Source organism: Centropristis striata, chromosome 21, assembly GCF_030273125.1.
Source record: "Centropristis striata isolate RG_2023a ecotype Rhode Island chromosome 21, C.striata_1.0, whole genome shotgun sequence".
Lineage (NCBI taxonomy): Eukaryota > Metazoa > Chordata > Actinopteri > Perciformes > Serranidae > Centropristis > Centropristis striata.
Genome location: NC_081537.1, coordinates 18,590,432 through 18,615,442, shown reverse-complemented (window position 1 = coordinate 18,615,442; position 25,011 = coordinate 18,590,432). Strand labels below are relative to the sequence as shown.

The 25,011-nt window shown below is 38.4% G+C and overlaps 1 protein-coding gene across 2 annotated transcripts in view; it reads right to left on the bottom strand.

Annotated features, from left to right (window-relative positions):
• Positions 1 to 25,011, bottom strand: part of dock1 (dedicator of cytokinesis 1) — a 244,084-nt gene that overhangs the window by 173,437 nt on the left and 45,636 nt on the right. The window contains exons 12-18 of one of the 2 annotated variants that reach the window (XM_059325282.1): positions 24,760 to 24,899; positions 20,497 to 20,622; positions 19,613 to 19,737; positions 14,971 to 15,069; positions 13,248 to 13,320; positions 9,412 to 9,515; positions 7,887 to 8,070 (exon numbers count right to left, since the gene is read on the bottom strand). In XM_059325282.1, the coding sequence (XP_059181265.1) occupies positions 7,887 to 8,070; positions 9,412 to 9,515; positions 13,248 to 13,320; positions 14,971 to 15,069; positions 19,613 to 19,737; positions 20,497 to 20,622; positions 24,760 to 24,899 (851 nt within the window). The remainder of the gene's footprint in view (positions 1 to 7,886; positions 8,071 to 9,411; positions 9,516 to 13,247; positions 13,321 to 14,970; positions 15,070 to 19,612; positions 19,738 to 20,496; positions 20,623 to 24,759; positions 24,900 to 25,011) is intronic. The other variant, XM_059325284.1, reaches the window with a different exon arrangement.

The following is a 25,011-nucleotide window of genomic DNA, read 5'->3' as shown; positions in this document are numbered from 1 at the left end:
TCATTTTTGTATTATTTCTTACTATATTTTAATTTATTAATTTTTTTATCTTTTTGTTTGCATTGTATTTTTTAAAATTGTATTTGTATGTCTTGTGTCATGACTTTCACTTACATTGAATTTTTTTCATATATACACGTTTTACTGGAATCTGTTCAGCTTTATTACTAATTGTACACTACAATAGAGCTGGAGCTCTGTTATGGGGCATATATTGTGTTTATCCAACTGTATCTTATTGCATTTCATATGACTTATTCCAATATGGCTTTAATAGCAATAAACAGACTTTGTGCAAAAAAGAAGAATGAAGGAGGGAAGAGAAACTTCATATAGCCGATTCATATTGAATTATTAGCCAAGCCTGCAAAGAAAAAGCAGCTAAACTCAGAGAAACCTGGTTTTCAAATCGCTGCCCTGTCTGGCATACACCTCGCTGGCCTTCGCCTCGAGCTGCTCTCCCTCTCTGCTCTCCACGCCTGATTGGCTTTGGAAGAGCCAATCGAGCATGGCGAGACAGTGATATATGCCCATCATCTGCAGACCTGACAACCTATCGAGGCTCGGTCCCGAGACCCCATCTAAACTACCTGGGATCCCCCTCCCCAAGGAGATATAGGTTTTTAAAATTGACGGTTTAGCAGCTGAGAGAGACAAATGTAATGAAATGAGAATAAATCATCAGGCGGCTCGGTCCCACTGGGGCACAGCTGTTAAAGGCCACACCGCCTGTAGCGCATGGGACACTGAAGCGGGGTGTGTGGGAGGTCTGGTTTACACGGCAGCCTCAGAAAGACAAATAATATCTGCTTTAGAATGGATGTCTTTGTAGGCAGCCAAATATAAAAGCGACAAAACTGACAGATGGAGAGTGGCGGAATAATTAATTCTGGGAGAATAAGTTACACTGAAATGCAAAAGACTTCACATTACCATTCCAATGTTTGTTTACAGTACATTCTGCCCGACAAGAGAGTTTTTGTTCATTTTTACAAGCAAACATACCCACTAAGTAGTCTTAATAGCTTGTTCTTTTTTCCCCTTTAATAATAACAGCCTTGGTGATAAAAGTGCTGGGTTTTTAAACACAGTTATATAAGCAGCAGTATAGACTTTACTTTTCCGCTCTAAAACCATATTTTTAATACGATATTTTCCTCCTTCCAGCTAAGGTAGGAACAGGATGTTAATACATTTTTCAGTGGGCAAGGTCCTCTCCCGTCTCTGCCGTCACTAGATCTCTGCTGCTTCTCCTCCAGCCTCCGCTTAGTGAAGCCTGCTGCAAACACCCAGGGAAGAGCCAGCAGCCACTTCACAAGAGCTCCCAGCGCTGGGAGACCATATGCATAAATCTAGCTTAATTAAAAAGAGTGTTTCATCTCAGATGTAGGGATCAGGGATGAGGTGTCATGTGTATTAAGCAAGCAGGCTGTTGCAAAGGGCACCCACGTCCCCGTTTTTTCCCCTAAAGAAACATCTTGTGGGCAGCTGGTTGGCTTGAGGTGAATATGAATTGAGCTGATGATAGAGTAGTTTAGACAGACTTAATGCTCCAACTGATAATTATTATCATTATAGATTGTTATCCTGATCTTTTTTACAATTAATAAAGCTATAAGTTGCTCTGTTAGCAGTAAAAACTCCAACATAGCCCAAAGTGACATCATCAAAGGCAAATTTTTAGTTGTTAGGACGTGTCAATTATTTTTTTTCTTCTGAGGTTTTCAAATGAATTTGAATGTCTGTTGTCATATTTTATGATGTCATCACTCTAAAAATCATCAATTTGAGTCCAATGATGAATCTAATTAAACAATTAAATCACAGTGAAAATGTTGTTTTTGAAAATATGGATTGAAGCAAAATATTCAGTTAGATTTTCAAAATAAAAGCTGGGAATTTTGGAAATGATTATATCTATTTTTTTTTCAATAAATATTGACTTTTTGGACTTAACAATGCTCTGAGTAGGATTTGTGTGATATAAACATTTCCAATAACTTCAGACACCTCTGTTATCTGAAATCTATATCTATCTCTTCTATTAACAGTAATAAAAATGATTCACCTGCAACTGTGCATAAATACTGGGTGCACCTTATTTGTTTCATAGCATTTTTATACTGTATATTCATATTTATTCTGCACTGGAATTCTATTCTATTCTACTCTTTAATACATACTCCTTCTTTAGACACTTTATTTTTTATTGTATTTTTATATTTTATTGCTTGAAGTATGCCTAGGTTGTTCTTTTTATTTAATTATGTTGTCATTGTCTCTGTGTGTAATGCTGCTGCTACGCTGTAATTTCCCAGCTTGGGATAAATAAGGTCTATCTATCTATCTATCTATCTATCTATCTATCTAAAAAGGATGAATGGTCTGGTTAATTGGAGGGCTTGACTGTTTATTAGGTGTTATAATAATGTTATAATAACGTAAAACTGGGGGAAATTTGATTTTTTTCTTTTTCATTGCATTAGCATCTAAATAAAAATACATGTGAAAAAAAAAAACGTGTTAAAACTGAAGCTTGGGATCTTCTCACTGTTCCTCACAGCCCTGGTGGGTTGGGCAGTGGGCTATGGAGGTAAAGCAGGTTGTCAAACTAATAGCTGGATGCTTTGAGCAAGACACTGGATATGAATTCAGCCCATTAACCATTGTCTGCTCAACACTCCAAAACAAGCCTGGCTCATTTACGACGATATATACAGTACCACAGAGAAAAGCATCACATCCTCACATCTAAAAAGTGAAACAATCACACAAATGCTGGACAATTTTTCCTTGATGAATTATTTAAAGGATTTATCGATTTTCAGATGGTGGGTAAGAGAATTGTTATGTATGGACTATTTGTCAACTGCAAACACGGTTGGGGGGCTGAGGAGGTGTCTGAAATTGATGATAAAAAAATCAGAACAGAAGGAAAATTGAAGAGCGACTGACTGAGTGACTGAGGTTATGAGTGAAGTAGCTGTTTAGGTGGGAGTTTTAAAGAGCCTCTAGGTTTTAATAAAGCAGGCACACTCCAGCACAGTCGGAGAGAGATTGGCTCTGCATTGCTTTATTAAAAGAACTCAAACCTTTTCCTAGAGCTCTGGCGTGGGATGACATCCCGTGGGAGATATACACGCACGCATGCATGCACACACATACAAACACACACACACACACACCTTTCTGTTTAATCAAACTCAGTGTGCAGTGACGAGGCAGCATGATCCCCAAGCACCTATTGGCGCCTTGCAAATTACCACCATAAAGTGCCAGGTAAATATCAGCAGTGGAGCCGCTCTACCGGACTGAATCTTCTCACCAGGACACAGACTGCTGCCAATCTCTCTCACACAGGGAAAAAAGGAAAAGTGTAGAAAGAAGGTGGACAAATCAGAGGGAGAGAGAGGGGATGGTGCAGATTTTCTTCTGTGTTACATACTGTACATGTTAGGGACAGGCGTTTGGAAGAAACCTGCCTGCTCGAGCATCTATAACGTTAACGATCAATTAATGAATAATCACTATGTTCAATACATACTCCAGTATGTAAAAAAACATGCATACATGAGCAAAATAAAAGTTATATATACATGAAATAAATTATATATATATACTATGCAAAAACCTGCTTTGATTACGGACGCTTTTATTTTGAAAGGTGAAAAGAGACTTCCTGCCGACCATAAAAATAAATCAAGTGAATCAAGATGATACTGTAAAGATAACGTCAAGGAGTTTAATGTTTTATGTTTTAGCCCCCGAAGAGGCATGAGGTTAGTTTCCACAATAATCATGCATATTTAAGTGTGTTTTGTGTGTGTGTAAATAAGTTTTGGATCAAATTAAACCTAGTAATTCATGCTAGCAAGGATTGATACAGTAAGGTAGTTCTGGTCTGTGTGTTTTATAATTGTTATTGCAACACTCAGTTTGCAAGCTGTAGCTTTATCCAACTTAATTCCCAGCTCATTGGCTTATTGACGTACGGCCGCAGAACTGAACACTAGGCTGTGTTTGAGTTCAGTGAGTACTGACACGCAGTCAGAGATAAGATTTAAATTTAAAAAGACACAGATCGATTAAAAATTCCATGTGATCGACCAAAGTCTTAACGACCATTAAATCGATCGCCGATTAATTATTCCCATTCCTAGTGCAGATTGATTTCTTCTTCTGTGTTATATACTGTACATGTACAGTTGAGACAAAAGGTTTGAGCTCTTCCTCATCTAGTGTAATCAGTGTGGGCAGGTTCTGCTTCTGTAACTGAGGCTGCTGACATCACCACCCACTGAGCAGAGTAGGAGGGCACACATGACTGTATTTAAATGACAACTTATACCGCAGACTAAACTTAATAACCCTCAAAGGGAGCATTACTGTAACTACACACAACGCCCCCCTCTTTCACACAATATATGCAGCAGCAACACAATTCTCCCCTCGTTCCAGACATGAGGGGAGATCTAACCAATGCCCGTTCCGGAGCCCGCGGTGACCTCATTACTGAGGCTTTATGGACGTTTATTGTGCACGTTATCTGGGCCACGTCTAGGAGAGCAACAATGAAAAATTTACTTTTTTCCCTCCGTGCAGGTCTCTGTTTGACAGCAAAGATTTACCACAAGGTCACATGAGGACTCTGCATTAATATGTGGCTGGTGGAGGGATTGATGCAGACAGCTGTTCCTCTTCTTCAAAGCAAGTGTCAGGAGAAAATGCGGTGTTTCCAGAATATCAGCACATCAAGATCAACAACCATATGAGGGTTTTTTATCATATAAAAAGGTGCAATAGACAGTGAAGTAGGGCTGGGCAATACATGAGATATTTTCTCTGGATATTATAATATAGTTTAAGTGTTGTCTTTTCCTGGTTTTAACAGCTGCATTACAGTAAAGTGATGTCATTTTCATTATATCCACTTTACCAGTGGTGGAATGTAGCTAAGTACATTCACTCAAGTACAATTTTGAGGTACGTGTACTTGAGTATTTCCATTTTATGTAACTTTATACTTCTATTTCATTACATTTCAGAGGCAAATATTGTACTTTTTACTCCAGTACATTTAGCTGCCAGCTTTAGTTACTTTCCAGGTCGAGATTTAACATAAAAACATGATGAATTTAAAGTGATTAGAAAGATTTTTAATTAAACCTCATAATAGTATATTAAGTAGGCCCAGTTAAAATGAACCTTACAATTTTACTTCAGTAAGTATTTCCATTTTATGTAAATGTATACTTCTACTCCACTACATTTTAGAGGCAAATATTGTACTTCTTACTCCACTACATTTAGCAGACAGCTTTAGTTACTTTTCAGCTCGAGATTTAACATAAAACCATGATACATTTAAAGTGATTAGACATTATTTAACCTAAAAACAGTATATTAAGTTGTTTAAATGATCCCCATCTTGAAAAAAAGCTGCTCACAAAAATGCATCAGTAATAATATCCAATAATATATTTGAAAAATATACTGTATAACAATCTGAGTGGGTCCATTCTGCAAAATAAGAACTTTTGATACTTTGAGTACATTTTCATGCTGATACTTTTGTACTTTTACTTTGGTAAGTTTTGAATGCATGACATTTTTTTTTAATGAATAACCATCAGTAAACATTTTGTGAAAGCACCAATAATCAACCCTACAATATTGTCGATATAGATATATAATATTATCCATATTGCCCAGCCCTACAACAAAGTCACACTACCTGGACGTTATAATCAGATGCTGCGTCCATCTTATTCACATTAGCAAACAAACAATGCGCTGCCTCTGATAAACTAATTTGTACAGTTAATTACTGAGATCTAAGAATGCAAACAAACAAAGTAAGAGCGAGTAAGAAGCACAAGCTGTCACAGCTTTAAACAAACCTCCAGGGTGGCCAAACTTATCTGAAAGCCTGTTGTAAACATCCATCAGAGTTGACAAATTAAACTTGTGGTTGAACTTTGAGCCTATTCTACTTGCCGTAGTTGTGCATGCACAGTTTTCCTGCAACACTTCAGGCGTGCTTGCTTCCAGTTTCAGCTGTAAATAAAGTATCTGGCCGAAAGAAAAATCCATGTGTTCCTAGATCAGGGTGGAAAACTTGCCAATTGATGTCATTATAACTGATAGAAAAAATGTTTTATTTTGTAATAAAGTGCACTTAACCTTTTTTTAAATTTTAATAGGACACAAGTTGCTAATTGTCTTATTCTAATTTGAAATATAAGGCGATGTATTCCTGAAAAGACAATTTAAATATTCAAAAGGATTATATCATGTTTTACACCTGATAAAACAGGTTTGTAGTGCTTCTTTTCACAGGGAGACACAGGGATTATTCAGTGTGAGCTCTGACACCACAGGAACCTGCGAAGTCTTCGACCAACAGTTCACTCCAGCGTTTCCTTTCACGCTGCCCTGGTCTGACTATTTAAAATTATCTTTGCAAGGCCATGAAAAACATAAGGGGCATGATGTATTGTTCATTCAAACAGGGTGTTGCTTTGGGCAAGTAAAACAATTAATTTCAATTCCAGTCAAAGTTAGCCTGCGGTGAATCTGCCCCTTCTTTATTTTCACTGTCTTTCAGGCTGTGGCCAAAAAAAAACACTGGAGAGGAATGAGGAAGCTTTCATTTTGGCTGTAATTAAAATGGTGACTCAGCCCTGCATACCAAAAAAAACAACAAAGAAGCACAATGCATCAAGAGGAAAGCAAAGCAGACGTTTCAGATGGTTTTGTTTGGAGAAACTGTGAAATCAGAGCTAGGAGCATTCGACCGCTCGCATACAGACGAGCAGCTTTTCACACACTGAGACAATCACACAGTCTGGAAATACCAACACGTCCAAGAGGGTTTACACTAATGTCTGCTGGGATTTATAAACATGTACGGAGGCTGGGGGGAACACATGAGACTAAAATCCTTAATCCACGAGCCACGGGGCAGAGTTGGGGATTTCCTTAGCTTCATAAGTGTAGCACCCTGGGAAATTACTCCGCCAGACTGACAGCGGTAAACAGAGCAGAGCTGTCACCCCCCTCAGCAGAGACAGACTGAAATTTACTGACTGACACTGACTGATAGAAGGAAGTTGAGGAAGAGAAAGTAGGTTAGGAGCAGAAAAGAGTGAAGGTCTACCTCTGAGTGAGGGTTAGAAGAAGAAGTGAAGGACAGCTGAGGTCCTGGAGTCCTTTTATAAGTGATATAAAGTTACTGTGCATGGATAATCTGTCTTTTTAACATCAGAGGATGTGGCCCGAAGCTGTTTCAAAGTCTGCTTGGCTGAAATATGTTGAAAAATGTATATTTTTTCAGTGAATATCATGTTTCTCTGGGCTTGACATAAAATGTTCATAGGTGTCGTTAGGACAAGTTTGTGCGTTTCTTTTATACAGATTGGGGGTGCACTATAATAATATTAACTTAATTTATAAAGCACCTTTCACAAACAGCAGCTTACAAAGTGCTTCGACAGAGAGTTAATTACAAAGAGAATAATGCCATAAGGCTAAAAACAATTCTTACATTAAAAGAAAAACAATAAGACAGAGCAGGAACAATCGCAAGACATTCTCAGATACACAGAAAATAAAAGGTAAAAGGAGTAAAAAAGTAAAAAGTGAAGAAGCAAAAAGGAGTGGTAAAATAGGAAGCATTACATAAAAGCAAGTCTATAAGAAAGGGTTTTAAGATGCGATTTAGAAGAAGTTACTGACTCTGAGCGCCTTATCTCCTTGGGTTCTCTCCACTAGTTAGCAGTGTCATGTTTAGTAAACCAGAATGTAAAGAAGAACCATAGCTCCAGTTTCAGATAAAACATGGAAGACAACAGAATGAGAAAATTATAAAGTACAGAAGATGTTACCGTTCTGTGTGAGCTTGGTGGAGCAGACCAGGGTGGCGATCTGGAAGGAGTCCTTGCTGATGGTACAGTTGCCCAGGTTCTGGGTGTTTTTCCCGGTGGTGGAGTAGCCCTTCTCCTCCAGCTCCAGCTTTGTGGCAGGAAGGTTCAGGTACAGAGATGATTCTTCGAGCTTCTTTGCCTCTGCCTGGTTTTCCAGAAAAGTGTTATGTTTTATTACTGTTTTTTTCCAAAGTGTCAACCTCCAGGGCTTGTTCCAACTTGTTGCAAATAAGGTTTGACTGTATAGAGGTCTGAGAGAAATTGATCCGATTTCTCACTTGATTTATTAGCTTGGTAACATTTTATGGACTCAAATGCTAGTTTCAAGTCTTCTTCAATACAGCATGATGTTCATTATGTAATTTTTCTTCCCGTTTAGAGCAAAGGAGACGATAAAGCAATGTATGTTTGAGGATGTGGCTATCTTGTGAGTAACAAGTTGCTACCCTGGCAAGCTGCTGGCGGCGTAGCAATGTATATCCATTCCATGGCACTGTACATTTAAATAGATGAAACTACCCCAAAAAAAGTTTACGGCTATTTTCATCTTAGAACTTTGACCCGTTCCAGTTCATAAAAGTTCATTAAAACATTTTGGTTGTCTAAATTTTTTTTTTTTTTCAGCATTTGGTTGTACTAAAAGACTGTTTTTAAATGTATTTTTTATTACTATTTTATTGTTTTAGTATTATTTTTTATTGTATTCATTATTTTTTATTTATTACTATATTTGTGTATGATATTATTGTATTTCAAAAACTTTACAGCACTTTGGTCAGCTGAGGTTGTTTTTAAATGTGCTCTACAAATAAACTTTGACTTGACATTCTAAAGATTTGGCAGTTGATTTTCTTTAAGTTTTTTGCTTGCCAAAATTAATAGCAAGTAGCAAATTAATATTACAGTTAACGTAAATTAAAAGACAAATCTGGTTGACCAAGCCAGCTAGTTTGCACCAGCATTAGCTAGTTGCTACTTGAATCAAATGCCAAATGCTTCAAAATGGTAGTCCACAAACCAAAAGTGTCTACATAGTTCTTTTATACAGCATATGTTCTTTTCCAGTTTTTCTGCCAGTTGTTGCATGTGAGAGTAAAAACAAAACTCTTCTCCAAACAGCCAACGTGACTGACAAGAGCAATGCAAAAATGTAATCAGGAAAAAAAAATGTAATTGGGGGTATTTTTTCGACATTAACTTTTTAATTAACATAAATTGGCACGGTAACGCAAAGGTATCATCATACAAGGGATTTTAATTGGAAAGTAATTTCATTTCACTGAGGGGGTTGACAAGTTCCAACTATACAGTTCTACATAGAAGGCTGGGAAGTTATAATTACAGTAGCTACTAATAACACAGACCATTTTTTCACCTTGGAGTCTGTTGTCACGTGGGCGGGCCCAGCAGGTAGGCAGCCAGTTACACACACACCGGAGCACCGCACACTGACTTCTAAGTGTTTTATGGGCTATTTCCCATTTACCTTGTACACGATGAGATCATGCTCGCCGTCCCTCAGAGTCGTCCCATCATACCTCATCAGCTTCACGAAAGACAAGGCGAATATCTTCTCGGATTTGTCTTTGGCTGTGGGAGGAAGAAAAGAAACACGAGGAAGACAGAAAAGAAATGTTGATCATTTTAGATAGACTGTGTGACCCTACATATTTTACTTTCTTCTTCCTCTTTCCTCTTTTTGTACATATTTGCAAATAAATAGACCAAATCTTAAGCATATAGAGTCATGGAAAAAATATTAGACCATGGTTTTCTTCAATTTCTTGTTCATTTTAATGCCTGGTACAGCTAGAGGTACATTTGTTGGGACAAATATAATGATAACCATAAAAATAGCTCATAAGAGTTTAGTACCAGGCTTTAAAATGAACAAGAAATTGAAGAAAACAAGTGTGGTCGAATAATTTTTTTCCATGATTGTATATGCAATGCGTGTTTATATGAAAAGTGCATGTTCACATAGTCAAAGACAGCATCAGAGCTGTTAAATACATATTTATTTCAGTTGAAATGCTGCAGGGCTGGCTGCACAACAAGTCATTAACAAACAAAAAGCAGACAAATAAAAGAGATAATCCCAAATGTAAATCTCTGCACTACAGGCCCTGAGTCAGCTCCTGAGTTGGCACAACTATCTGAAAAATCTACCGTTCCCTTCTGATTTTTGCATTAATGCTGTGACTATATCAGTGCGTGAGTGGTTTATTTATTTCCGACTGCATTAAGAGCAATTACACCCTGGTGTTAATGAACTGTGAGCAAGTGGGAGGTTCAATGGTAGAAATAGTTGGATTAAAAGCTGATATGTGCAGCATCTAAACATTGATTTGAGGTTTAAAAATATATATATATTTCCTCTTTTCAAAAGTTCCCTTTTTTTAAGAGCAGTTCATTCAAGCAATTTGATTAACAGATCATGTACAGCCACTTCCTGTTAGCTTGATATGAATAAACACTTGATCTCAGGGCTGCAGCTGTGAACAGTTTGCGTAATCCGGACGGGCTGGAGAAAAGATTGCTTGTGTGTTTGTGCGCACACACACGTTTGGGGATGTTGAGTTGAAACGGTGCATAAACAAGCAAGAGAGTTATGACTTTGTCCTGTAACAGAGCATTTGGATAGGGCCACATATATCATCATTGTGGATCAACGAGCCCAAATTTACGTGCAGAGAGACGTGATTCATCGAAGTATCTCGCACGTTCTATCTGCATAAATCCCCTCATTGGTTTGCTGCCTGCAGCCTCGCCGGTGAATAATTGCTGGGCTGGCGTGAGAGGAACCAGTGGAGGGAAAACACTGTATACATGCCACCCAGTTGACAAAAATGTACCAGGGACTTCTAAGGAGAGCAGAGACTCAGAAAAAGGGTCACTTCCAGGACAGAGCTACTTTTTCTCAGCCAATCAAAGTCAAGTTTGTGTTGAAGTTCTGCAAACTTCCACCTCTAAGGTGGGCTGTCACTTCAGATTTATACTGAGTGTACCGTGCCACATATTAAAGCCTTCCCTCTACCCCCCGTTCACCAGGTAGTGGCATAATGACGGATGAAACAGAAGGGAAAAGATGGCGGGGATCTCTTACAGCCACGGCGGCATCTGTGATAGCAGCCATCAGTCTGATGAGCCCTGACAATGTTAAGAGTGCTAGTCTGATGCACTGTGTGAGGGCTGGCCTGATTCTGAACCAGGGGGCTGAGATACTGAACACATGAGCTCTAGTAGTGGCCTTGATGAGCAGCTCTGTCACTCTGTGTTTAACTAAAAGTTCAGTACTTGCTAGGAGCAGTGCAGGAAGGACATGTGTATATGAAAGGACTTCATCTGACAAATCAGCTCTGCTCTGCTGCTTTTCAAACATGTAGAGTGGTTAATATTACCTTCTGCCTCACAGGGGTTAATATCACAGTTTAACTGGTTACAGTATAACTGTGTTTACAAGTACAGGGGGTTTGGAGTGTCCCTGGCACGTGTTTGCACAACCTAGTTTCAGAATCATACATAAACTAAGGCCTCGACTACAGAAATTCTGTCGACTAATCGATTAGTTTATAAGTAGATCTGTAAGACAGACTTTTTTCACATCATTGATAATAAATTCATTGTTTGCATGAACAAATTGTCATGCAAAAATGTCAGAAAATGCTGTTTTCAGCCTCTCAAATGTGGAGATGTCATGCTTTTCTCTGTTTTATATCTGCTTAATAATTTTGAATTCCTGATAGACAAAACAAGTCATTTTAAGACATCACCTTAGAGTTTGAGTTGCTGGGATGGATATTTTTTTTGTTATTTTCTGTCATTTTACAGACCATACACTTAATCAATTGGGAAAATAATCTGCAGATTAATTGATAATGAACATTATATATAATTAGTTGCAGCCCTGATGTAAAATCACCACTTTACATGTTGTGTTTACAAGTTTCTAGAAGAAAATGATCAATTAGTTTGCTAATCGAGACAGAGGGTGCAGCCGGAACATTAACTATTATTCCGGGTTTTGACAACAATCATTAACACAATGATATGAAAGTTTAAGTCAGACACACAGTGATCGAAAGGATAAATTGCATCAGCTGTCTTCAATTACTTGTGATCAAATGGGGGAGCTAAATCCAGCAGAGTGGTAAATGCAACAGATTCTACAGTGAGTGCAGGCAGCCAAAAATCCAAATAGGTAACTCAGTCAGTGCAGAAACCACAGAAAATGGCTTGAAGCCTGCACAGATGCAGACAATTAGAGTGTTGGATAAAGGCAGACTCATGTTCACAGGGTTTCGGATGACCAGGTGTGTCTGTGATGGGACAAGTGTATGCACACTCACTGACAGTAAGATACAAGGCACACACCACACACAAACCCGTATAATCCTGCCAATACACTTTTGCAACAAATCTCTATTGTCAATTGTCAGTGACAAGTTAAAGTTTGGCAGCATCAGCATGCCCCTGCAGTCCCGGAGTCACTTGAGGTGAGCCAGTTTCTAAAGCAACCGTTACAGCCAGATAACAGCAAGTCACAGAGTTTCAAAGGCATGCCTCGTAACAGCATTAGTCCCCGCAGAAGCAAGGTGCCAAGCATGACAAGAAGACTCTCCAAGTGGATTATAAACCAGCACTGAGCTCTGAGACCTGACCATTTCCTCCAAAACCACCTGCATGCAGGTGAGAAGCAAACAGAGCTGAAGGATTTTGGAACTAGAGGATGAGAGCAGCTGCAGATTACTATACTAGGGGAAGGGGATACTTTCCCGTGTTGATATCCTCCCAATTCTGCGTTGCTTTCCGTGCCATATGAATTGATTGTTTAATACATATACACCTGTCACGGCTCCCATTATCCCACCAAAATTCTGTTTCTGCACTGCTCCTGCTGCTGGAGGGAAGGCCTCGCCATGTGGCAGGCAGATGGGACGCAAGGCTGCCAGTAGCAGGCTTCCCTGCCCTCTACACCCCCAAAATTAGAAAGGATGTTAAAAAACAGAAGGACATTCAACACTAGCGACATTCAGCTAGACACTGGTCCCATAAACAAACGAGTCCCCTCAGGCATTTTTCACATCCCAGCTGTATTCTCTGACAAGCCACTTCATGATGCCGCTCTGTGCAGGGGCAGACTCGTACCTCTGATTAATGTGACAAAGGGTGAGCTTCAAAGTATCTATCACAGTGCGACACATCTGCTCGGATTGGATGATTGGATATCTTCCATTATTTCCGCCGCGGAAAGATTAGCAGCCAATTGTGCATCTGGTCATCGGCAAAACTGATTATTCACACGACGACATTTGTACTCACAGTCCTGGGATGAGCGGTGGCGAAAGGTGAACCGCAAGTGGCTCCGGTTCACATCCTCGATCGGGATAGCAACCTGAGATAAGAGACGGAAAGGAACAGTGTAAGATATCGACACCTGTGAACACTCATAGAGCAGGTTTTTAGGGACATGCCGGGAGCAGAATGAGCTCCACATTCTAGATTTACTGAAAGTTATTGAAACTAAGTAGCAGGTTTTGCAAAAGGGTTACTTGTGATGTAACGTGGGTTAAAGGTATTACAGTAAACCAGGGTATTCCTGACAGTATGATTTTCACTGCACTTGTCCTACCACATTCATTCTAGCAATGAATGTGGTCTCATAGCAGGTGCTACAGGAAACACCAAGTACATGACATCTTAACAGGCACCAAAACTACTTAGGTTAAGGCACAAAGACGGTGTGGTTTGGGAAAGGGACAAAAACTACTTAGTGAGGCTAAGGCACAGATTGTAGTTTGGATTTTTTTAAGGATATTATACCAGAAGTTGTTCCAGGCAGTGTGTCATTTAGTAAAGTGGGTGTGTCTTGTAGTAAGAGACTGGAGTTAGACCCTTCTCGCCCTTCGCTTTATGATTGTGTACTACCTATTGAGCCATTCAGTAAGTGGTGACCATATTTTACTGTGCATGTGTTGTACCCATAGACTGTATTATAAGACCGTACCCCAGTCATATGATGCCATTTGACCTGTTGACTTCTCCTCTATTTACCTTCCTTGAAAGGTACTAAATATACCATGTTTTAAATGCTACACTGAATGATATGAGCATTGTAGGCTAGATAATGTCATACATGCTATCACAAGCAGAGTGTTTTGTTTGTTTGTTGTGGAATGTAACTAAGCAAATTTACTCAAGTACTGTACTTAAGTACAATTTGAGGTACTTGTACTTAACTTGAGTATTTTCATTTTATGTAACTTTATACTTATACTCCACTTAATTTAAGAGGCACATTTTGTACTTTTACTCCGCTATATTTACCTGACAGCTTTAGTTACTTTGCAGGTCGACATTTAACAGAAAAAATCAAGATCAATTTATAATGATCAGACATTTTTTTTAATTAAACCTCATAACAGTATATTAAGTAGTTAAAATCATCTCTAAAATGCTGCTTACATAAATGCATCAATAATAATAATCCAAAAACATATTTAGAATATATAAAACAATCTGAGTGGGTGCATTTTACATAACGAGTACTTTTACTTTTGATACTTCAAGTACATTTTGATACTGATACTTTTGTACTTTTACTTCAGTAAGTTTTGAATGCAGTACTTTTACTTGTAGTGGAGTAATTTAACAGTGTGTTATTCATACTTTTACTGAAGTGTAAATTAATAGTGATTTGTAGTATATGAACTACAACCTGCCAAACTCCTGCTACGTTGCTTAAAGTGACATGAATCAGCAATTTTCATTTCTATACACTTCTTTTGCCACAACATTAACCATTTAACCTACTGAATGATTTAATATGTATCACTGTCTTTCTGTGCTTTAAAGCTTTTTGGCTGAATAACCACCAGACACAGTCTTCATTCTATAGACTCCCAGTGATGGAAACCTGTGTTGTGATGAATAATGGATTTAAGAATGATATCAAAGTGTGGTATTGCAGTCACGGTAGAAAAATAATGACTAAAATATTACTTGGGATAACAAAGAAAGGAGGGAAAAGTAATGAGACACACACCTTTATGGTTTCAAACCAGCGTGGCTGCTTCACTTGGTAGTAGATGACAGACTTGTACTCATTGATCCCTTCATCTCCAGCTCCGGGGAAGATCACATTCTAGATACAGAAAAATGCACAAATCAAACAATGTGACTGAACAAATTCACAGTTATGCCAGTATGGTCAGATAACCAAAGTAGGAATGGGAATAATAAATTGATGATCGATTAATGGTCGTTAAGAATTTGGTCGACCACGTGGAATTTTTAATCCACCAGTGCATTTTTTGAATGTATTTTATCTATGACTGCATATCAGTACTTACAGAACTGAAACACAGCTGCGTGTTCAGTTCTGCGGCCGTACGTCAATAAACCAATGAGCAGAGCATAAAGTTGGATAAAGCTACAGTTTGCAAACTGAAAGTTGCAATAACAATTATAAAACACACAGAAATACAGTACTAATTTGAGCAAAACTAGCTTACTGTATCAACCCTTGCTAGCATGAATTACTAGGTTTAAAATGTATCCAAAACTTATTCAAACACAAAACACACGTAAATATGCAAGATTCCTGTGCAAAAACTAACCTCATGCCTCTTCGGGGGCTAAAACATGAAACATTGAACTCCTTGACGTTATTTTTACAGTTTAATCTTACTTGAGTTAGTTTAACGATCGACACAGAAAATCTATTTTCGTCCTTTCAAAATAAAAGCGTCCGTTATCAAAACAGGCTTTTGCATTGTACTGTACAGTCATGAAAAAATTATTAGACCACCCTTGTTCTGTCCTTGCTTTCTTGTTCATTGTAATGCCTGGTACAACTAAAGGTAAATTTTTTTGATGTGATAATGATTTTGGTTACTATCAAGAAAAAACATGGAAAATGGCTAGATATCAGCTCTAAAATTAAACTCTTATGAGCTATTTTTGTTGTTATCATTATATTTGTCCAAAAAAATGTACTTTTAGTTATACCAGGCATTAAAATGAACGAGAAATTGAAGAAAACAATGGTCTAATAATTTTTGCATGACTTTATATCTTTTATTTTGCCCGTGTATGCATGTTTTTATACACACTGGAGAAACATAGATTAATCGATTAATTGATCGTTAATGTTGTAGATGCTAGAGTTGGCAGCGTTCTTCCAAATGCCCATCTGTAGTTCAAAGTAACAAAATCATGATGGTTGAGCTGTTATCGCTGTCTAAACATTAGCACACTAGCAGCATGTGGATAAATTGACTTCCACTTATTTCATAACATGTAGTCCCCGGGGCAGAGAGCAGAATGGCCTTTAAAAGTCACTTTATGTATGCATGCACCTGCCTGTTGGCTGCCAATCTCATGACAGCATTGTGGAAATAAGAAATAAATTAGAAATTAATTATTAAAGACAGAGGGACGGTGGCTCCCATGCAGGGGAGAACTGGAGGGAAGCCAGGACCAGCTGGTGCTAATGGATCCAGCCATGTAAATTGGTCTTCCCAGCGGGTCCCTTGAGTTTCTCCAACAGGTCAGGGTGCGTATGTAAAATACTACGCACCCCGTGGGGGATTTGGCACCGGGGCTAGAGTGACAGCGGATAGCACGCATGCCTTGTTTTCTATCAATCTGTGCTCAGCCAGCCTACCTCTTTCCTCCCACTACTCCAGCTGACTCCCTGGCCTGGCGCTGCTAAAATACTCCAACACTAATGGCTTCTGACAACCAGCAATTATGAGGAATAACAGGCCCTGTCTCCCCCAGCCAGGCTGAGCAGATCTGGGGGGCAGGTGCTAGCTCCAGCTAACTCTTCCTCTTCACTAAAAGGCCAGCATTCGTGACAGCTTCAGATTTTGGAGAGACGAAGAGGGGGGGAAAGTGGCCAAGGTCTAGCCGCTGGCGAGAGGGGTTTTCTGGGGGTGTTTTAATATGTCAAGGTGATAAGAAGTCACTGTCCAGCCTCTCACTACACAAATCCTTTTGGAGACAGAGGACGGAGGATGAAATCCCGGGCAGGAGAGACCAAAGACAGAAAAGAATGGAAAAGATAAGAAGCCTGAGACATCCAAAGAGAAAGAGTGAAAAGTAAACCTATTATAAAACTTGCTTCAATGAGAGTTATTACATTTTGCTGTTTTCAAGTGCCTTGTGTATGGAAGCTTCTTTATTATATTTCATAAATGGCATGATGAAAACAAAACCTTTTTTCTTTTGAGAGGCAGCAGCTGTTGTGACCCCAATCTGAGGTTAGGGTGAATTAAAGAGAAACTTTTTTTTATTATCAAAGATTATACTGAAACGGCTTCACACATTAAGAGCAACAGCGTCTCTCATCTTGGAAACAGAATTTCCCTCCTGCCAATTAAAAATACAGGAAGGAAAAGGAAGAATTTAACCACTTAGTGCTGATCCCTGTAGAGCCCGACAGAGAAGACGGAAAATTTCTGTGAAAATCTGCAGGACAAGATGTTAAAAGGAGCTGCAGCGCTGCCAGGACACAAGGCCATGACACCATTAGATGTCATTAATGTCAGTTGATCATTTCTGACTGCTGTCACTGACTGCTGCAATTATTATATCCCAAAGGCTCTGACAGCCTATTAATACACTGTACATATTCAGTTAATCGTTGCATTAACAAACACTGAGCTTGTACTGAATCTGCAGAACTGTATCAACTGGTCTGTGTCTAACCACTGAGCATTTATACGACTAAATATAGAAATAGAGAAAGAAAACACAGATATAACTATATATAAGACTTTTGTGAAGGCCAATGATGCATTCAAATGCTCCTCAAATTCCAGAGTTGGTAAGTCTTACTTGTCTCGGATTTTATTGTAAAAAAAAAAAAATCTTAGCTGTTTTCAGTGTTTGTGTGATAATGAAGAGCCTTGAAATATGATCGTAAACCCAAATTTCTGATTTTTGGGACAACGCTTGAACACAGCACAAATGTCCCAACTTGAAATGCAAACGAAAGTGAAAATTAATTACTGTTATTTTCCGTGATTTGGAGGCACACCAAAATTTCATGGGTTCTGCCTCGACCCTTGCTGCACCCTTCAAACTATTTTCATCCAGCTGACAGACAGAAAACAATTAGAATTGCACCAAAAACATTACCTCCATGTTAGAACAGACAAAATATAAGATAGTGAACTCCATTATCTTCTGTTTTTCATGTGTTTGTCAGATCATTCTAAAAGAATCTCACTGAATAACAAATAATCATGCACAAGCTCAGAATTGCTTTGGAACTGCATTTACAGTATAATCACCACTGATCCTTATACTTCCTGCCTGCTGTGCCGAATCACAGACGAAGTCTCTCAATCTAAGACTAATGTGTATAATTGAGGCAACTAAGGGTAGCAGCGCTTCCCTCTGATTGGCTGTTTGCAGGAGGCCTCCCCTCAAATCAATCCTCCGTCATCAACCTTTGCAACTTCTTCTTACACTTCAAGTACACAGGCATACGGAGTGTGAACATAACATTGACCTCACACAATGTAAAGGAATTCAGTGCAAAGAAAATATTAGGTATACCTGAACTTAATGCAAGCTAATACAGGATAACTGCAAACTGTTGGCTCCAAAATCCCCACAGTTAAATCAAATCTGTCAAATAAAAAACTGAACATCCACAGACATGTGAGCACACACTCCCACAGACACACACATCTTGCACAAGTTCCTCCTACATACTCCTCATGTCCAATTCCTCTAAACCTCTCACATGCACCATTAACTGATGGCCTGTGCAGCACAAGAGGTAAAGTCAAGCATGGGGCGACAATAATTAAACATCAGAGAAAGGGGTCACTGGCTAGAGTCTCTTGATGAAACAAAGGCTTAATTAGGACATTAGACGCTGATAGGCCGGCATATGATTAAAAAAGTAGAGAGCATTCCGAGGCAAATGTCCATGAAACGTGCACCAATTTGCAAATCTGCAGCCTCCAAAATGATTCGTGTTGCGTACATCTGGTTTGCTTTTCTTGAGAAATGTAATCAAATGAATTCAAAATCTGCAAACCTGGATCTCAGGTTTTAATATGCATGCCTACAACGGGTAGAAAAATAGAAATTACTAATTGCTGACCACCACCGAGATGTAATTAAGTAATTTATGCAATGCACCATGGGCTGCAAATATTATCAAAATAAATATGCAACAATTTAAGACAGCTTGCTAACAAACAAATAGAGAGGGGAGGAAATTATCCCACCAACTTCATTAGCAAAGGTAATTAAACTAGAAGGAAAAATGCTGATTTTGACATCTCCCGTCACTTTAAACTTTAAAACTGTGTTGCCCATATTTCCTGTCCGCATGCTTGGGCCTATAACTGACTCTGACAATGATAAAGGTTGATTCCTGCAGTGGTGAGCCAAATTTTAGGCTAGTCAATCAACCACAAAGCACCGATATTGCATTCTGTCATTTTTGACGGGTGGCAAAGGCGCACAGTCTGGCCTGTGTATCACACTGCTTTATAGGAGTCCTGGTCAGTTAAGCAGCGTGCTGAGCTGTGTGAGATTAAAGAAAGCCTGGTAAATCACAGACTGTCTGAGAGAGCGATCGGCTATAGGACCTGAATGCTGAGAATGAGCTGAACTGGGGAGAAATACTAAATAAGTGAGTTAACATTCCTCAGCTGTACCTCCAGTTTCTTGCCGTCTTCGTCATACACAGACATGGTCACCTCCACGTTTTTGGGCGTGGTCTTGCTCCCTTTGTCGAAATCCCCCAGAGCCAGAGTGACGTAGATGTCGTTTCGTACATCACCTTAAGGAAACATAGAGAAGCAGGTCAGATTCCTACATGGGAGCAGGACACAGATTCTGTAGTGCCTGTATGCCTTTTTTTGGCATTGAAGTTGTTATGCATGATTTTGTAGTTTTGTTTCTCTTTGTAGTCATTTTTTTTTTTCGTTGCATTGTATGATTTTGCAATTGTTTTGTTCTTTTTGTCATTATTTTTTGTCTGTCATTGTTTTGTGTCTCTTGGTAGTTTCTTTGTATCTCTTTGTTGTCATTTTGTGTTTCTTTGTGTCTCATTTGTGTCACATTGTAACTGTCTCTTTGTAGTCATTTTGTGTCTTTAAGTTGTCGTTTTGCATCTTTTTGTAGTCGATTTGTGTCTCTTTGCAGTCATTTGAGTCCCTTTGTAGTTGATTAGTCTCTTTGTTGACATTTTGTGTCTTTAAGTAATTGTTTTGCACCTTCTGTAGAAGCTTTGTGACTCTGTAGTCATTTTGAGTCTCTTTGTCATCGTTTTGGTCTCTTTGTAGTCATTTCTTTGTGGTAATTTTGCATCTTGCCGCAGTTGTTATGAGTCAGTTGTCATTTTGTAGGTGGAGACCAGGGGGGACTCTGACACTCTGGGCCCCTGGGCCTGTGCCCAGTAGGCCCATTCAGTAATCTACCCATACTCTTAATTCTCAATCATTTCCTGAATGAATGATGTGCCCAGCCAATCAAATAATAAAAGCGTAGCCTTTCGTAGACAGGCAGCCAAGATGGTGCTTTTTAAAAACCACTCAACCTGGCATGATGATCTCAGGAAAGCCCATCTTGCGAGCCACAGCTGTTGATCGGTCCACTAGGTGAGGGAAGTCCTTCCTTATCTGATGGATGTCTCCAGGAAGCAGCTTCAGAGTCACCCACAGGCCTGGTGATGAATTCAAGGCAAAGAGGGGAGGGACCGAGATAACGTCAGGAGAAGACAGCGTGAGAGCAAAATGCCTCAGGAAAATACTAAAAAGGGTTTTCTTCTTGTGCTTTTCGCTGTCGGTTGTCAGAGTGACATCTAACAGCTCTAGGGCAAGACACTAAATAGAAGCTACCCTCAGGGATGTGATTATAAAAACATAAAAACAAAGAAAACAAATGTGTGTCTGTGTGTTTTCCTTCTGCAGTCTAGTGTGTGCATAACTACAAAAATATATATCTGTTGACATGAACAAAGTTATTGTAACAACAAAAAATGACTGAACTAAATATTGAATTAATGTGTTGAGCCCATATAGTTGAAGCTTATACAACCTGTATTTAATATATAAACTCATATCGTATAATGTGCTATAATTGCAAAAAACCTCACATAGACCTAAATATTATTTCTTTCTATTGCACAATTCATGATACTCTCCCCAACTCCCTAGACTTCTCCTTTAGGCCCTTTTTTATTTTAATATGAGAATAAGTGACATTTATGGTAGAATATTTAAATTTTGCAGTAATACCCAGACTTAAATAATTGGTCTTTGAAAGACCTGAGAGAGCAAAGCTTGAGAGGAAACGCTGTGGCTCTGAATAATTCTGAAACAAAGGGCCTTCAGGGGACTTCCACGGGTCATATTTCCTAACAATTTTAACACCAGTAGCTGCCCAGCTTTGCTCCTGGTTGGAAGGAAAAGCTTCTTTTCTGCAGACACTGCATGGTGTGCCAGCTTTAGCTCTGTAACCACTCACTCTTAATATTCTCTCAGGAAAAACAAAGCGGCGTAGATGCCGAGCTCTGAACAAGACTGTAATTGACAAAAGGAGGATCCAATTAAGGCAGTCGTCCTGCAGCGCGCCCCTTCACAAGCCACCAAAGTGAGTGGTGTCTGTGAACCCTGAGGCTTTATTCACTTTCTCTTTACAGGCCCCATATTGTTATGAGCGACACATCTTTCACGAGCCAAGCTGGAAGCCTTTTGATACGCAAGCGTGACCGAAACAGCTGCTCTCAGTGCTCCGCTGTTCTTCTTAGTGTGGACTTGACATTTATCCAAGTACATCTTCATAGGGCATGACAATACCATGGCGGCTGTCATGTTGCCCCACCCCCCCACCCCCCTTCTACCAGCACAAATCCCTTAGATGGCTAATGTCGTCTCTTACCAAAGATGTCAAATCACTGATAAGATCCAGCCTCTGCAACCAGCTTAATTAACAGCTGGATTACTTAGATCCTGTAGTCATGGTGATGAGGGCAACTATTTATAGTGTGAGCAGTGATTTATAGTGCGAGCACTTGACAAAGAATTATGCTCTTGTTAGCAAGACGAACAGTTTTAACTCCCTGTCAGTAATTCAGGGGCAATATAAACAGATCTTTAATGTAGAAATTGAGTATAAAGCATCTATGGTTAGATTTAATATTACCCTCTAACCTTGATTACAATCCTTCCTTAGAAGGATTTTTAAATATTTAGTAGACATGAAGGATGAATAAGCACTTCCCTAAAGGTGATATTCTATTAAAAATCAATGCCCAGTATTCAGATTCCATACTTAAGTAAAAGTACTATTACCACACTGTGAAAATACTCTACTCCCTACAAATAAAAGTCCTGTATTTAAAACTTAACTCAAGTTAAAGTACTAAAATAAGCACCAAAATGCACTTAAAGTATCAAAAGCAAAAGTACTTATACACTCAGGTACAGTGTACAGTGTACTCAGTATACAGTTCTTAACAAATGTATTAGACCAGCGGTTTGTGCCACAGCTGTCCTAAATTAACAGCATTAGTAATAAACAAAATAATTTTTACGTGTCTGTAATGGTTAATACACCAGTATGTAGAAGCTCTTTACTGAAATTATATTTTAATGCTAAAATATAATAATAATAATAATAATTATTATTATTATTATTATTATTATTATTATTATTATTATTATTAATCATGAATATTCAAATATACGGTTTTACAAAACATGTGAAAATAGAAAAGCATATTATTTCTAGATTAAGATGTCAAATTAAAGTTATTTTCTTGCAATCATGAACAAAAAATGAGTTTTAGTGGTTGAATGTTATGCTTGATTAACTGCGCAAATTTGGGTGAATTCAGTTTGCCATTTGCCAAATAAATAACAATAACATTTTTAGTTTTAAATAAGCTTTTGAAAGATTTCTAAAATACTTAAGTTTTCTCATTTTTATGACAGGTGGTCTAATAAATGAGCACTGTATATATATATATATATATATATATATATATATATTATATATATATATATAAATAATATATATTATATATATTATATATTAATATATAATATATTATTATTTTTAATAATAATTTATGTAATGAGCATTTTACTGCTTTTACTAATATACTGTTAATATGGTTTAATTTATAAAAAGGTTCAACCATTTTTAATCATTTCAAAAAACAATTTCAAATCATATTTTTCATGTCAAATCTTGACCTGAAAAAATTTAACTAAAGCTGTCAGCTAAATGTAGGGGGGTAAGAAATATAAAGTTACATAAAATGGAAGTAAAAGCAACTCAAAACTGTACGTAAGTACAGTCCTTAAGTAAATGTACGTAGTTACATTCCACCACTAGTTGAGAATTAAAAATAAAAATATTGCATTAGCGTTATGACCGTGTGGTTTCTATTCAAAAAAAAAAAAGTAAACTTTTTTTAAACCAGCAGTGAGTGAGAGCAGTGTAACCAACAGTCCCAAAATGAGTAGAAAGTGTAATTGTGCAGCATCAGTGTAATACACAGTGTAATATAATAGAAGTGCTTGTTTTTGCCACTGACAAACATTTATGATAATAATCTGAGCCTGACAACATTATGGAAAAGCTGCTGCAAAGAAATAAAACGCTTTTCTTTACCTTTTGCTTGATGTAGACTGTTTGAAGTCCATTCTGAAATGTGATTATTGGGCAGCAACAGGTCCAACTCTTTACAACAGTTTTACCCCATGTCTTTCCTTGTCCGCTCTTCAAATTATTAGAAGCTCTTCATCCGTATACTCTGCCTCAAATAATTACGGGCAGCCGTGGAATTCACAGACCATTTCCACATTGTCGAAATAACCCTAATGTTCAGGCATGACATTGAAAATCTTTTAGATAACACAAAGCTATACTTTCTGTGCTCCAACACAACAAACTCATTATTCTCTTCAACTCTCGCTCACATTTCCACCGTTCTCTTACAGCAACAGGTCACCTCTTGTGAGATTTCAAAACAAGACTTCTCCATCTTTCCACAACATTGTCTGACAGTTATAATAACAATCTGAGCCTGTCAGTGGCAAAAACAAACACTTTTAATGTCTGAAATTTGACGGTGCACAGGTGCCTTGTGCGACAACATAAACGCAGTCGTAACACATCACATCCCAGCTGGTTTTACGGTTTCAGAGCTTCTTCAAAAACTGTTAGTTCTCTCTAGTCACTAAGATACATACTTGGAAAATAGGGTCCTGATTGAAAATATAAAAAAATCTCAAAGATCTCTTGTGACCTTCGTGGACAAAAATGTCCATGCACACAAAAACTGCTATTAAATCACCAGACATCAAAAAAAAATTCTGCTTTTTCTCATAAAGCTTTTTAAAGTTTTCAATTTTAACCCTTTATATGCCAATTTATATATTTGAATTATTCCATAATTTCTTCCCAAAAAAAAAAAAAGAATTATTTTCCATATAATTGTAGTAGTAGTAATAGTAGGGAGCTGGGGCTTTGGTGGTGATTAGAGTCTTGGATATGTCAAAGATTAGGATGAAGAGAAAAATGTACAAAACTGCCTGAGGAGGGCATAAGGGTTAATGTCGACAAGCTCTGATTTCTACAAGACTCTAACAAGAAGTCACCTTGAACTAAACAATGCTGGATATTTGGTCAACTAGTTACTAGACCTAGTTGATTCATGATCCATGTTGGATTTTCAGCAGGTCCTTACTTAGTATGAATTAGACACATTTTACTGATAAAAGTCTGACAGCAGTGTGGTGGGTTTCCTCCTTGGCCCTGCTTCTTGTGTCAGAATGTTTTTTTACTGTACCTTGGCCCTTGTGATTGACCTCTTTGGCGGTGATAACTTTGTTGATGACGGTCTGGAGGAAGTCGTTCTCCCCTGCCACCCTGGGTGAAAAACGGGAGATGTTCAGCTGCTTGTGGCGAATGGCGTCATCCAACGCTAGCCTGCAGTATGCACACGACAGGCAAACACCACAGAGAAGAAGAGATGGCAGAGAAAGAGGAGGAGGAGGAGGAGGAGTGGGGCAGAGAAGCCACAAAGTGGTGGTTGTGAGGA